At 46.6% G+C, this 12,605-nt stretch overlaps 2 protein-coding genes across 6 annotated transcripts in view; one reads left to right on the plus strand and one right to left on the minus strand.

The window, feature by feature from the left end:
- spire1a (spire-type actin nucleation factor 1a) overlaps positions 1-12,605 on the minus strand; it is a 57,947-nt gene that overhangs the window by 10,323 nt on the left and 35,019 nt on the right. For 4 of the 5 annotated variants that reach the window (XR_004165894.2, XR_004165893.2, XR_004165892.2 and 1 more), the window contains 5 exons: positions 12,422-12,559; positions 12,062-12,132; positions 11,873-11,900; positions 11,564-11,730; positions 10,955-11,269 (listed from right to left, as the gene is read on the minus strand). Coding sequence is in view for 1 of the 5 variants with exons in the window: in XM_031586567.2 (XP_031442427.1) it covers positions 11,014-11,269; positions 11,564-11,730; positions 11,873-11,900; positions 12,062-12,132; positions 12,422-12,559 (660 nt within the window). In the remaining 4 variants the exon portion in view is untranslated. Of the gene's footprint in view, positions 1-8,977; positions 11,270-11,563; positions 11,731-11,872; positions 11,901-12,061; positions 12,133-12,421; positions 12,560-12,605 lie in introns of those variants that run through there. The other variant, XM_031586567.2, reaches the window with a different exon arrangement.
- klhl38a (kelch-like family member 38a) lies at positions 894-6,507 on the plus strand. The gene is made up of 4 exons (XM_012836038.3): positions 894-1,112; positions 2,553-3,906; positions 4,308-4,413; positions 4,615-6,507. Exons 2-4 carry the CDS (start codon positions 2,554-2,556, stop codon positions 4,902-4,904), a joined length of 1,749 nt encoding a protein of 582 aa, XP_012691492.1. The 5' UTR covers positions 894-1,112; position 2,553; the 3' UTR covers positions 4,905-6,507.

The raw sequence follows: 12,605 nt of genomic DNA on the forward strand, positions 1-12,605 counted from the left end.
CCCCAGGGTGATACAAAATATCCACGCTGGTCTTATGAGGGACTTGGGATTGAGGCACTTTACACTACTGAGCAGTTTAATCATTGTTGTCAACACCTAAGTTTTAATGAGAATATACAACATTACTTGTATTCGTAGGCTACATAATTAGGCTATTTCCCCAAGCAACAGTTTGTCAAACCCGCAGGAACAGCCTGTCCCCTAATTTCACACCAAATCCGTCTGGGGTCATTATATTCTTTTGCAGTTTGTTTTTTGGATGGTGATTAAGAATTCCCCAACAAACCATTTTGGGCCAAAAGTTTCATACTGAAGCAGGCACCAACCCAGATAAGTGCCAGTAATAATTATTGATCAGAACTAATCTCATTCCGCAGGTTGGGTTCTTATCTACAGCACTCCATGCTGTGGCTAAAAAATATTGTTTTGCCCCTCACTTCTCTCACAAAGAGTTCTCTTTGGGGGGGAAAGACACTTTTTTAGTTAAGAGTTTAACAGTTTTCAGTGTTTCATTTTAAAATATATTGGGTAGCTCAACCTGTAATATCTCCAAAACCTACCAATGGTGATGAAGCAGAGAGGGCACACAGGGCAGGTGCCCACCAGCTCCCCTCCTGCCCACCACCTACCCCACCCCACCCCTCGGAGGCAAACCAAGGTAACCAGGCCTGGGGGTTCAGCTGTCCAGCCCACTCAGCCAACCCTTCAGCACTGGGCTATATTTACCCCTCTTCCTCTTCTTCCAAGGGGTGTCAGCAGACCTCCCCACCACTACCACCCCATGCCGCCCCTGCTGTGGCAATTATGCGGCGTTGCTGCAACCCTTCCATAGTAAACACACAGAGAGCGTTCCCTCGCTCACCCCCACCCTCACCCCCACCCCCACCTCCACCCGCAACCCTCTGGACTATTCTGAGCAGCTGGAATGTACACAGCGGCCTCATGGTCAGATCGAAGAACCCAACTTTCTCCACGCGCTCTTCCAGCGATCATTAGCAGTGGTCCAAGAGCAAGGCGTCAGCGGGAGACGCAGGGCTCCTCTCTCAGATGATCCGTGGGTGATTGGGGAGCGAACGGGCTGAAGTTTGTTCATCGGAAGAGCAGACCGATAGGTAAGAGATCACGTTATGATGGAGCGGGCGCTCTCTGGGTTAAGAGCAGAGGCTTGCTTATTGACTCAGAGAGCGTTGCCTCCTTCTTGTTACTGGTGAAGCAGGGCGGATCAATGAAACTAATTTCTGTCACTAGACTGAATAGTTTTCTGAAAATGCATTATTGGACCTTCTAAATTGCACCATGCTCTTCTGCCTGTCCTTATTTGTGCCAGGTCACAAGGGTAACGATGTCAAACATTCCAGAGGCATTTTCACAGTTTGTTTGTATTTTCTTACCCATAATTGATTCACAGTTTCTATGTCTAGAATGAGATTATCAATAGAAGTTAAACTTCAAATTTTAAGATAAATTACGTTGGCCCTTTTTCTGTATTTTGAATCTGAAGGAATACACAAAACATTTGACGTGTGTATACTCCCAAATCAGCTTCATATTGGGAATCAAGCGTTAGAAAGGTCTTCAGCTGAGTTCTCATTTGTCCACTGAATTATTTTATCAGACTGGGGAATACCATCAGTCACCAGCTGCAGCAGTACTGGTAGTTATTAATAAATAATAATGATTAACCGCCTGGAATAACAGTAGGGGGTGGCCCCAGTGATCCTGGGCGGAATAAAATCAGTAGCTGTCTCTGGGGTGATTAGACGACTTAGTGTCGATAATAGCCCTATGACATGTCCCAGTCTACACGAACACAAGCAGTCAAGGGCAAACCAAACAAATGGGGGTCGGGGATTGGGGGGGGTGGACAGCTGGGACGTGACATAACTGTTTTGATAAAGATGGCTTTGATGGGGGGGAACTGGCCAAGCACTACACAAACTCATCATGGTGATTTATGAGAGAGTGTGGAAATAGAAAGCTGTGTGTGGTGTCACTGGCCATCACATCAAGGGCAATGTCACAGCGGGGCAGGGGGTGAAGCAACTAGGCCAACGGAGGGTGGAGCAACAAGCATATCTTCAGGCTCATATTGGTCATGACAGCGATGGCAAACAAGATTCAATTTGCCAAACTCTAATGTGCTACATTGATGAATTTAGCTTCATTGTAATTGTAGGATCAGATTGGAGCCTTTACCATAAATGTCCCTCGACAGGAAACATTCACCTTCAGGGCCTTCTGCTGCCAAAAGTCCACGGATGGTAGTTGTCAAATAAAGATTTGTAAGATTAGTTTAGACCATGTTTTCCCAGTAATGTTACCCAAAGTGTGTCCAATTATGTTATCTCTCTCTGTAAGGGTCTCTCAGTCCAGCTTAGCTAATTCAGTGGTCTTCAGGTAATCAAGAGTAGCACTGGTCATTCAGAAGTGGGAGAGCAGGACAAGAGAAAATTTGTTTTGGGGGAGTTGTTCTCGAGAGGGATTTAATTACTCCAGTCTATGGTTATACACAAAGAATAACGTTGAAATGCTCTACTCTTGTCCTTTCACAGAATGGCCACTTCAATTGCGACGTTTTCTTTCAAGGACCAGGAGCTGCCAGCACACCTGCTCAGCCAACTGAACAGTCTTCGCCATGACCAGATCTTTACAGACGTACTTCTATGCACAGAGGACCGGGAGATCCCTTGCCATAGGAACGTATTGGTTTCCAGCAGCCCATATTTCCGTGCCATGTTCTGTAGCAACTTTCGAGAGAGCAACCAGGCTCGTGTGGACCTGAAGGGCATCACGTCCGAGATCCTGAGTGGCATTGTGGACTACATCTACACCGGCACCATCACCATTACTATGGAGCTCGTGCTGCCACTGATGCAGGCGGCTTCTATGTTACAATACGGACGCCTGTTTGAGGCGTGCTCTGTGTTCCTGCAAGGGCAACTCAGCCCCGACAACTGCCTGAGCATGATCCGCCTCTCTGACATCCTGCACTGTGACACCCTGCGAGACCGAGCCAAGGAGATGGCCGTACGGAGCTTCTCCGATGTGGCAGCCTCTGAGGACTTCTGTGAGCTCTCCCTCCCGGAGCTCATGTGCTACCTGGAGGACGACCGCCTGTGCGCCGAGGAGGAGCAGGTGTTCGAGACGCTGCTGGCGTGGATCCACCACGACCCGTTCTCCCGCCGCGGCGCCATCCACGACCTCTTCAAAAAGGTCCGCCTGCGCTACATTCACCCGACGTACCTCTTCCAGTTCATCGCCAACGACCCCCTGGTGCAGTCGTCCACGCTGTGCACGGAGATCATCGAGTCCGTGCGCCGCCTCATGTTCTCAGTCAGCACTAAGTGCATGGGGGAGCTCAAGCCCCTCTGGACCACACCCCGCCGCTACACCTGCCACGAGACGCTGGTGGTGGTGGGCGGCCGCAAGAACAACGAGCAGACCTCCCGCGAGGCTCTGCTCTACGACGAGCGGACTCAGCGCTGGCAGTGGCTGGCCAAGCTGCCCCTGCGGCTCTACAAGGCGGCGTACGTCTGCATCCACAGCATCCTGTACGTGGTGGGTGGACTGAGCCTCAGTCTGGCGTCTGGCGACAGCGCGGTTAGCGCCACTGTGTACACGCTGTCACTGAAGACCAACCAGTGGCGTACTGCCGAGCCCATGTTGGAACCACGGTACGCCCATCAGAGTGTGTCCTATCTGCACTTTATATTTGCCCTCGGGGGCATCGGAGTGGACAAGCAGATCTCCAGCACGGTGGAGCGTTACAACAGCATGTTCAACCAATGGGAGGCCATGGCGTCTATGCCCACGCCTGTACTGCACCCAGCCGTGGCTGCCAATGACCAGAGAATCTACGTCTTTGGAGGGGAAGATGCTATGCAGAACCCAGTCAGATTGATACAGGTAAAGAACACAGTCCCAAAGGAATACTAGGTTTTCAAATACATTATGTTAAGTGTGTCCAAAAGTACATGCAGGGAGAATGGCATGCATCTAAGCCAAATGTTTAGTGAGTTAACTATGGAAAGAAATGATATAGTTATATAATGAATTGTTTGACTGATTGAGTTTTGGACTTTAGGTATTCATGGAGCTATAAAGGGATGATGACCTGCTGGATTCAACCAGATTTTTTTAAAACTATAAATATTCAGAGGGGTGCATATCAAATATCTCTTATTTTTTTATTAAGTGATACTCAGAATATTACTAAATTGTGATAAACTACTGAGAGAAGTGAATCCAGAGTTTGTATAAATATGTGTTAATAAATAATGGTGATAAAATAATCTGATCTCTTAAAGGTCTATCATATCGCTCGCAATCATTGGTCAAGGCTGGAAACCAGGACAATTAAGAACGTGTGTGCACCTGCTGCCGTGATAGAGGACAAAATTTACATTGTTGGAGGTGAGCTTAGCTTTCAATCAGTATGTGTCATACTGTAACATATATCTACGTATTTCAGTTGCAGAAACTGTTAGCTTTGAGAACCCAAAGCAAATCAGGTCAGTTAAACTGGCTTAGAGTTTGTGAGTGTCATTGAGATGATGAGAATGTGAAGTGGGGCAGGAATCAGAGAAATAAACATGTGCCATTCCTCTACCCAAGGCTACACACGACGGGTCATCGCCTACGACACCAAAGCCAACAAGTTTGTGAAGTGTGAGAACATGCGAGAGAGGAGGATGCACCACTCAGCCACCGTCATCAACAACAAGCTCTACGTCACCGGCGGCCGCTTCTTGAACAGCCACGATGTCATTGAAGACTCGGACTGCTTCGAGTGCTATGACCCCAAAACTGACGTGTGGACTTCCAAAGGCTCGCTGCCATATAAGCTGTTTGATCACGGCTCCCTCCCGCTGATCTGTGTCTCCAACCGATCCAACCCGCCGTGAACTCTGGGTAGGATCCGCACGGAGTCGCGTCTCTCCTCAAAGGCCCCCCTTTCACCCATGACTCCCCTCAAAAGGCAAAGACTCATGGGCCCACAGCTGGTGCTGCGAGGCATCCAGGCGTGCTCAGATTCCCCCGATGGCTGTGGGGGCCCATCTCTGCATTGCAGCCCTGGGGAATGTGGCTGTAGCCGGAGCATCTGCCGTGTTCTAAATCAAAGGAGATGTTGGGGGGGGGGGGTGGCGACCCGAGTTGTCACGTGTAACGCCCATAGGAGTGTGCAGGAGCCCGGAGGACATGGTAGGCTTGTGCAACACTGGTGATGTTCAGACAGAAAAGGGCAAGAGAAGTGGTACGGGCCTCATGCCCCAAATGCCCTTCCTCACCATCTAACCCTGTGACTAGAACCTAAGAGGGCCTGGGTATTAGTATGCATCATAGGTGAACTTGGTTTGGAGTGCATTTATACCAACAGAGCTTTTGTTTCCATTTTGGCAGCATGAAAGCAATTGCACCATTTGGAACCATTAAAGCACTTTGTGGATATACATTCCTGCCCCTGAACCCTTGGGCTAACGTTCTGACATGCTGACATAGTAACTGCCACATGTTGCCTTTTAGATTCCGGGAGCTGCCATCTTTGGGATGATAATGCACACAGTGATTGCTGAGAGTCAACGGAGGGCCCACATCCACACCACTATCCTGCCACATACATGAGGAGATGATTTGTTTTTTCCTGGATCCCCTCAGTAGTTTTTTTTGGGGGGGGGGTATGACAAGTGCCATCTTGTTTGATGAGAGAACAGCAGGTTATGCTCTCAGCCAGAGTTCATCCGATGTTATTGTGTCTCCTCGCTGATGCAGAAGGCTGTTCTTGAGCAAAAGCTGTTATTGCATTTGTGATGGAGACACTGCCCATAACGGTTATAACACGTTTCCTAGAAATGACTCCTCTATAGCAATAAAGGTGGATCCTATGAAGAAAGAATGACAATAGATAGGCAGTTAAGGGCGGGGAAACGAGAGAGAAGGCAAAATGAAATGAAAAAAAAAATGAAAACAAGATGAACACATCTGACCCACTCTTAAAAGCAGTCCTTTGACAGAGACTCAACACAAAGGGTTCATTTCTGAGTGGTTTTTCAGGTGGTCAGGTCACTTGTGAGGGCCTTACTAGCATTAACACACAACCAGAGAAGAGAGGAGGAAAACTGTCTCTAGTTTCACAGCCGACGCCAGTGTCCTACCCAGCTGATTCCCCTCTGAGCTAAAGCACATTTCACCCTGCGGCCCCAGATAGCCCTTGACAACTGTAGCCATGGGAACGATGAATCACATGAGTAAGACAGGCCTGTTTTCCACTAGTCTTATGGAGCCAGATGTATACGACACTATACATAGTCACGTTGGCCCGCCGCAAAACTACTATTGTGTATACAGTTTTACTATCCATTGGCAAACGCATATTCTGCTGAGGTTTAACATCTGATTGTAGACTGTGAGTGAATTTATATTTAGTTTCTTCTTTTTCTGAGACTGTGTTTTGTAATTATTTGATATACAACATGTCTGAAATCAAAGCAATACAAAAAGATGAAATCAGGGGTGATTGTTTAATGATGTTTACGGAGAGAAGGAGATGAACAGATCTGAAACGGAGGGGACATTAAATGACACAGGTTCTGAGGGGACATTAAATGACACAGGTTCTGAGGGCCCATTAAATGACACAGGTTCTGGGTGGCCATTTCAAAGTGACCCCATTAGTGCCATGCCATGTCTCACAGCAGCCTGCCCTCTGACAGTAGGGTCTGAGTGTGTCTGTGTGAGTGGCCTGACTCATGTTCCCTGGCACTCGCTGACATCAAACGTGACCTTAGAGCCACACAGAAGAGGTGCCCGAGCATCAAGTGTCACGTTCACGTGGCCCAGAGCTAGAACAGATGGGGGGTACACACACACGCACACACACTCACACACACACACACACACTCACACACACACACACACACACACACACACACACACACACACACACACACACACACACACACACACACACACACACACACACACACACACACACACACACACACACACACACACACACACACACACACACACTCACCTTCTCTCCCCCACACACATACGCACAGAAAGGCAGTGCGGGCTGGCTTCTTCAGATCTTTGCCATGATGGGGAAAAAGCAGCGTTATTGTATCTTGCTGTTCTGTTCCCAGAGGAGCTGAACCTGAGTATCAGGCCTGCATGCTGTGCCGTCAGCTTCCCCTCAGTTCTCCGTCCAGCTGTCTCCGACGCTGTAATCGTGTTTACCTTCCATAACACCTCTCATATTACTACCAAGACTTAATGGAAGAACTACCTGAATTTGATTCCAGCATTATGTTTGACGTATTGCAGTTATTTTTACACGCCAAACTACCACACACACACTCACACCAGAGATGGATTTACCCCCCGTATTAGTCCCAACAGGTGGTGAAATTCAGTGAAGTGGATCGATACATTCAGTTTGCCAGGTATCTTCAACTCTAGTACCTATTCATTACTCATGCAGACATGCGTTGCAATATGCATTATTGAACATTCAGCGTGAATACCTCGAAGTCTATCACAATTATTTCAAACAAGTCTAAATGCTGAAATGTAGCTCTACAGACAACAGATACTATATATATCCTTATATTCAAACTAATATTTGTCCATTACAAATTCATGATACTTGATTCTTACATGATTTTTGTTTTTATCCAGGGAACGTGTGAATCTATTGTCCATTGTCGCTACCGCTAAAGCAAACGTCCCATGAAGGAGTCTAAAGCAAGCGCTGGGGAGAGAGCGAGAGCAGCGTCAGACTCCATAATGAGGTGTTGGCCTGGGGATGCTGACGGGATGAGCTTAAGCAGATGGCACAAACAGGTGGGCTAGGTCAGGGCCCCGGAGGACCAACACTATTTAATTATAGAGAAGCGCTGAGCGTGTCATTCACAGCTCCATCCTGCCCTCTACTGGGCACAATCACACCAAACAAGAGTAACACGGTCCACTCCAAGGTTAGAAGGTGCAGTCCATGATTCTAACCAAGACACTTTTTTTCCAGTTCAGTGAATTGCTCAGCCCACTTAGCTGTCCGTTCCATGTGTGCTGAAAAAGGAAATGAAGTGGCTTGGACCAAGCCATACTAGTCCAGCCAATCAACAGGACACAAGAGGGAGGGGTGTCATTTTATAGGCTATTGAGCTCAAATATCAACAACATTTAGCCAGAATCTCACACTGTGCCTTTAAGGTGAATGGTAACTTCTAAACAATGCTAAGAGTGGGTAGTATTAAGAGTGGTAGCTAAGAGTGGGTAGCAGTATATATATATATATATATATATATATATAGGTACAGCATTAAATTAAAACTTATTTGGAGACACTATCAGGAATTTCACCTATAGTACATGGAAGGACTGTTATGACTCCAAATGTATCAGATTAGATACAAACCTCTATCAAATGATTTCTGAGAACTAAGATTGTGCTCGTCAGAGCCAGGAACGCAAAGAGAACAAGCACTGCAGTAACTCATCTTGGACACTGGGTGTCACACTTCACCATGCCAAGGTTTTCTGCAGAGTTACACATCTGAGGGTCAGACAACCATAAGGACAAGAGGAAAAAGAACAGCATGATGCCTAAATAAAATGCCATGTCAAGTTATTTCAGTTCCTATATCAGCATTTTATTATACTGCTTCCTACATTTTTAGGTGGCATTCGCCTGCAGGAATGCTGATTTGTATTATATTAGATTAACTGTAAACCATTTTTTGCCCCATGTGTCCATAATGAACCAATCCAACCCCCCCGTTCCCCACCTGTCTATACCCTGGTATAATGGGTAGGCAGCCCAGGACCCTTAGTGACCACATTCAGTGGACACAGATTCAGATTCCATAACATTACAGTTGCATTCTTCACCTCCAAGATCCCTTCCTACGCTGAAAACAAAACCACCTGGGAGAAACACCCATCATACCGCAGAAGAAGAAAACACACCACAGGGTTTCAAATTTCAACACTACTCTCAATGTTTTATTTTATTTTTCCAATTAAAAAAAAGATAGACACATTTTTATCATGCACATAAATTATTGATTCATTACAGGTAGTCAATGTGGATTTACAAACATTTTAAACCTCATTCTCATTTTTCAAACCATGAGGGACCACACAAGGCTTCCTGTTCACTAACAAATTACAGGCAGTATTTTTACGATTCGTTTGGACCCATTAAAACCAAAAGTTGACTTTTTGCAGACAGCAGACGGGGCCTGTGAGTGGAAAGAGGCGTCTGAATCTATCTAATGGCACTATTGACCAGTTTGACCTCAAAATATAAAACAAGAAGGAAAACCGGATGACTTTACATTTAAAAATTAACTATATGTTTTGCTCTCCTGTAAAAATGCTGTATGATTAATATTCTGGCAAAAATAGTGCATTACTTAAAAATGAAAGACAGCATCAATTACTTCAATGAACATATTGATACAAATAATATTAAGATAATATACTCATTATTACTATAATCCATATTTGAATGTTAGAAGTACAGATCATTTGTGATGAGTGATCTGGACATTAGTGACCTAACAGACAGATGAACCCGAAAAAAAGTCCACTTGTATAACTTAAGAAAGTGTTTGAACTATTTACAAAACAGGCCCAAAACATATACTTTTCAGTATGTGAACAGAACTTTTGGCACCAGGCAACCTTTTTAAGAAACAGATGCGTGCTATAAGTGTGACAGAAAACCTGTCTTTAAAAAGAAAAAGACATCTCTTCAATCAAAATCTAAAAAAAAAAAAAAAAAAAAAACTATATATAATATACACATAGAAATCTGGATGACATTTCAATTCAGCCAGTGAAATCTGAGATCAACACATATCCGTAGTTTTCTGTAAATTACATGATAAATCAAGCAGCAATCATGACAATCAAAGAGGGGGAAAATCTGAATTAATATTTGGTCGAACTTCACCCTAATTGGGTAGAAGAGGGGTGTGTGGAGAGAGACAGTACCTGTCCCACCTGACTAATACATCTACCATGGACATGCACCACTCATCCATCCTCCCTGACAAAAGGAAGTAGATGCTTATGTAGAGTTAAGGTCCTGACTAGTATATATATATATATATATACATATGTACGTATATATACACACACTAGTAAAGTTACCATCAAAATGGTCCCATTAGAAAAATATACATTCTCAGGCCTAGTGCAGTTAAACACGCTCCTCAGCCTTAAACATCTTCCATCTGAACCTCTGTGATCCCATTTCTCTAGAAAAGGCTCCTGTCGTTCTGTAGTGATTCTCTCACAGTCCTCCCATTCAGTAGAGTCATGGAGGTCCTGCACGTGGGGTTTGCTGGCATGGGGTGGCGTCGGGGACATTTGGGAAGAGCTACTAGAGTCCACGACTTTGGCTTCTGACCAAACCAAAAGTTACCTGAGACAAAGAGGGGAGGGGAGGGGGGGGAGATGCTGAGGACCCCATGCTCAAGGTGGGACATCTCATTCAAATACAGGCTGGTTCATTGGGTCAGCCCTGGCACTTTGATCTGATGAGGGAGGGAGGGAGGGAGAGAGACGGAAGGGTAAAGGGGTAGGCAGGGGGTGGGTTGGGCTAAAGGAAGTATTTACAGAAGTAAAAGATGCGGCCATTCTCTCTCAATATGGTCGGCCATTCTGGTCCTTGTTCCAGAGGACAGTCCACTGAAAGCCTTCTTGACTTGGGCACACACACACACACACACACACACACACACACACACACACACACACACACACACCTCGGTCCCCTCCATCAGGCACATCCCACCACCATTTTAATACCAACAGGAACTCGCACTGAAGCGTCGCCATGGGAGACAATAAGCAGGAGAGCAGAGAGACACGACTAATCAATCAAGGACAGAACAGCCCCGATATATATATATACTGCGATCAGTCTAAAATGGCCATCAATGTGTGTGTGTGTGTGTGTGTGTGTGTGTGTGTGGCGAGGCCGGGGAGGAGTTCTCTCCCTCAAACCTCTTTGATAGTCCTCTCTGTGGGGTGGAAGTCTGCCCCCTTGGGGGAGGACAGGTAGAAGGACTGCGTCTTCCTCTTGAGACGGTTGCGCTTGGTGGCCAGAGACAGGCTGCGCTTGCTGGAGGAAATGATGTCGTGGATGAACTTCTTGCAGTCGATGCACACGTCCATGGTGCTCCAGTCCTCCGTCAGCTCCTTGGGCAGCTCCACCTCATCTCTGGAGGACGAGTGTTCCCCGCGCTTCGATGACCTACACAGCCAGATGAGGAGAGAGGGGCCGCATTATTTCCACTGTGGACACATTTAGAAGGCGAGACGGTCACTGCTGTGGGCCACTGAAGTGAAGCGGGGGAATAGCCATCTGATCTCTGAAATCAACCGAACCAAGTGAAGTGCCTAGAGCCAACTCTACAGGGCATGTGGCCTATACTAAACCACCAGTCAAGAACCAAGTGAAGTGCCTAGAGCCAACTCTACAGGGCATGTGGCCTATACTAAACCACCCGTCAGGCGCAGCGTGAGAAGAGCAGCGTGTGGAGGGTACCTGCGGTGAAAGCTGTGACGGCGGTGGCTGGGGGAGGGCTTCTCTGGCTTGGCTGGGGCCGGGGTTGGGGTTGGGGCCGGGGCTGCTGCTGCCTCCTCCTTGGGTAGGGCCGGGGAGTCCAGGGAGTAGATGGGCAGGCTGGCGTAGGGCTTAGATGGAAGCCTCATCTAAAACAAGAAATCATGGATTTAGTCAACGTAAAATAAAGAACACCGCACAAAGATCAAGAGGGTGTATTTGGATTAGCATATCACCAAGACTTTTTAAGAGGTTTTTAAAGTGGCAGTGAAGGTTGAGACATGGGCTTACCTTCTTACAACACTGAGAACACACAGGTCTTAAAAGGTGGGGCAGAAGAACACAAATAGTAACAATTAGTCATACTGGTCATGTGACTCCTTTGTCAAGTGTATCTGTCTTTATCTGTGCTGGGCACTAGGAGGTGATGTAGGCGGAGAAGAGGGAAAGCCAGGTGTAGGCCGGGAAGGCTCCGCTCACCTCTTGCAGAACTGACAGTTGTAGGCCCAGGTGAAGAAGGAGAACTTCTTGGTTCGACAGGAGAAGCAGAGCTGCAGTGGGTGGGATTGGACACACAACCTGCATCAGAGGAACTCCCAGCACTATGCCAAGTTTGTTTACGTTTGCACTTCCAGAATTGCCACTCCTTAAGAAATCTCTCGCAAGAAAAGTCACCAAAATAATGTGATGGTAACTAGCTACAGGCTACAACATAGGCTTGGGGCTAGTAAGGCTTGTGCTCTTAATCGTATTCAGTGCTTTGGCAGTTACCGCTCATAACAGGTAGTTATATGATTTTATGTGTGTATGGTGTTTGTATTGTATTTGAGCCCAGCTCACCTTCCCCTTCTTTAGGGCGGTGTAGACGTCTTTGTACTGCTGGAACTTCTCCATCTCAGCCTTGACCAGAACCTGTCTGATATGCATGACTTCTTCCACAGTCAAGGCCAGGCACTCCACAGGATAGCAGAACTCCTCCTGTAATGCACACACACCCACATCAAATACAATTCGGCAACGTCCA

This window comes from Clupea harengus, chromosome 19 (genome assembly GCF_900700415.2).
Source record: "Clupea harengus chromosome 19, Ch_v2.0.2, whole genome shotgun sequence".
NCBI classification, from domain to species: Eukaryota; Metazoa; Chordata; class Actinopteri; order Clupeiformes; family Clupeidae; genus Clupea; species Clupea harengus.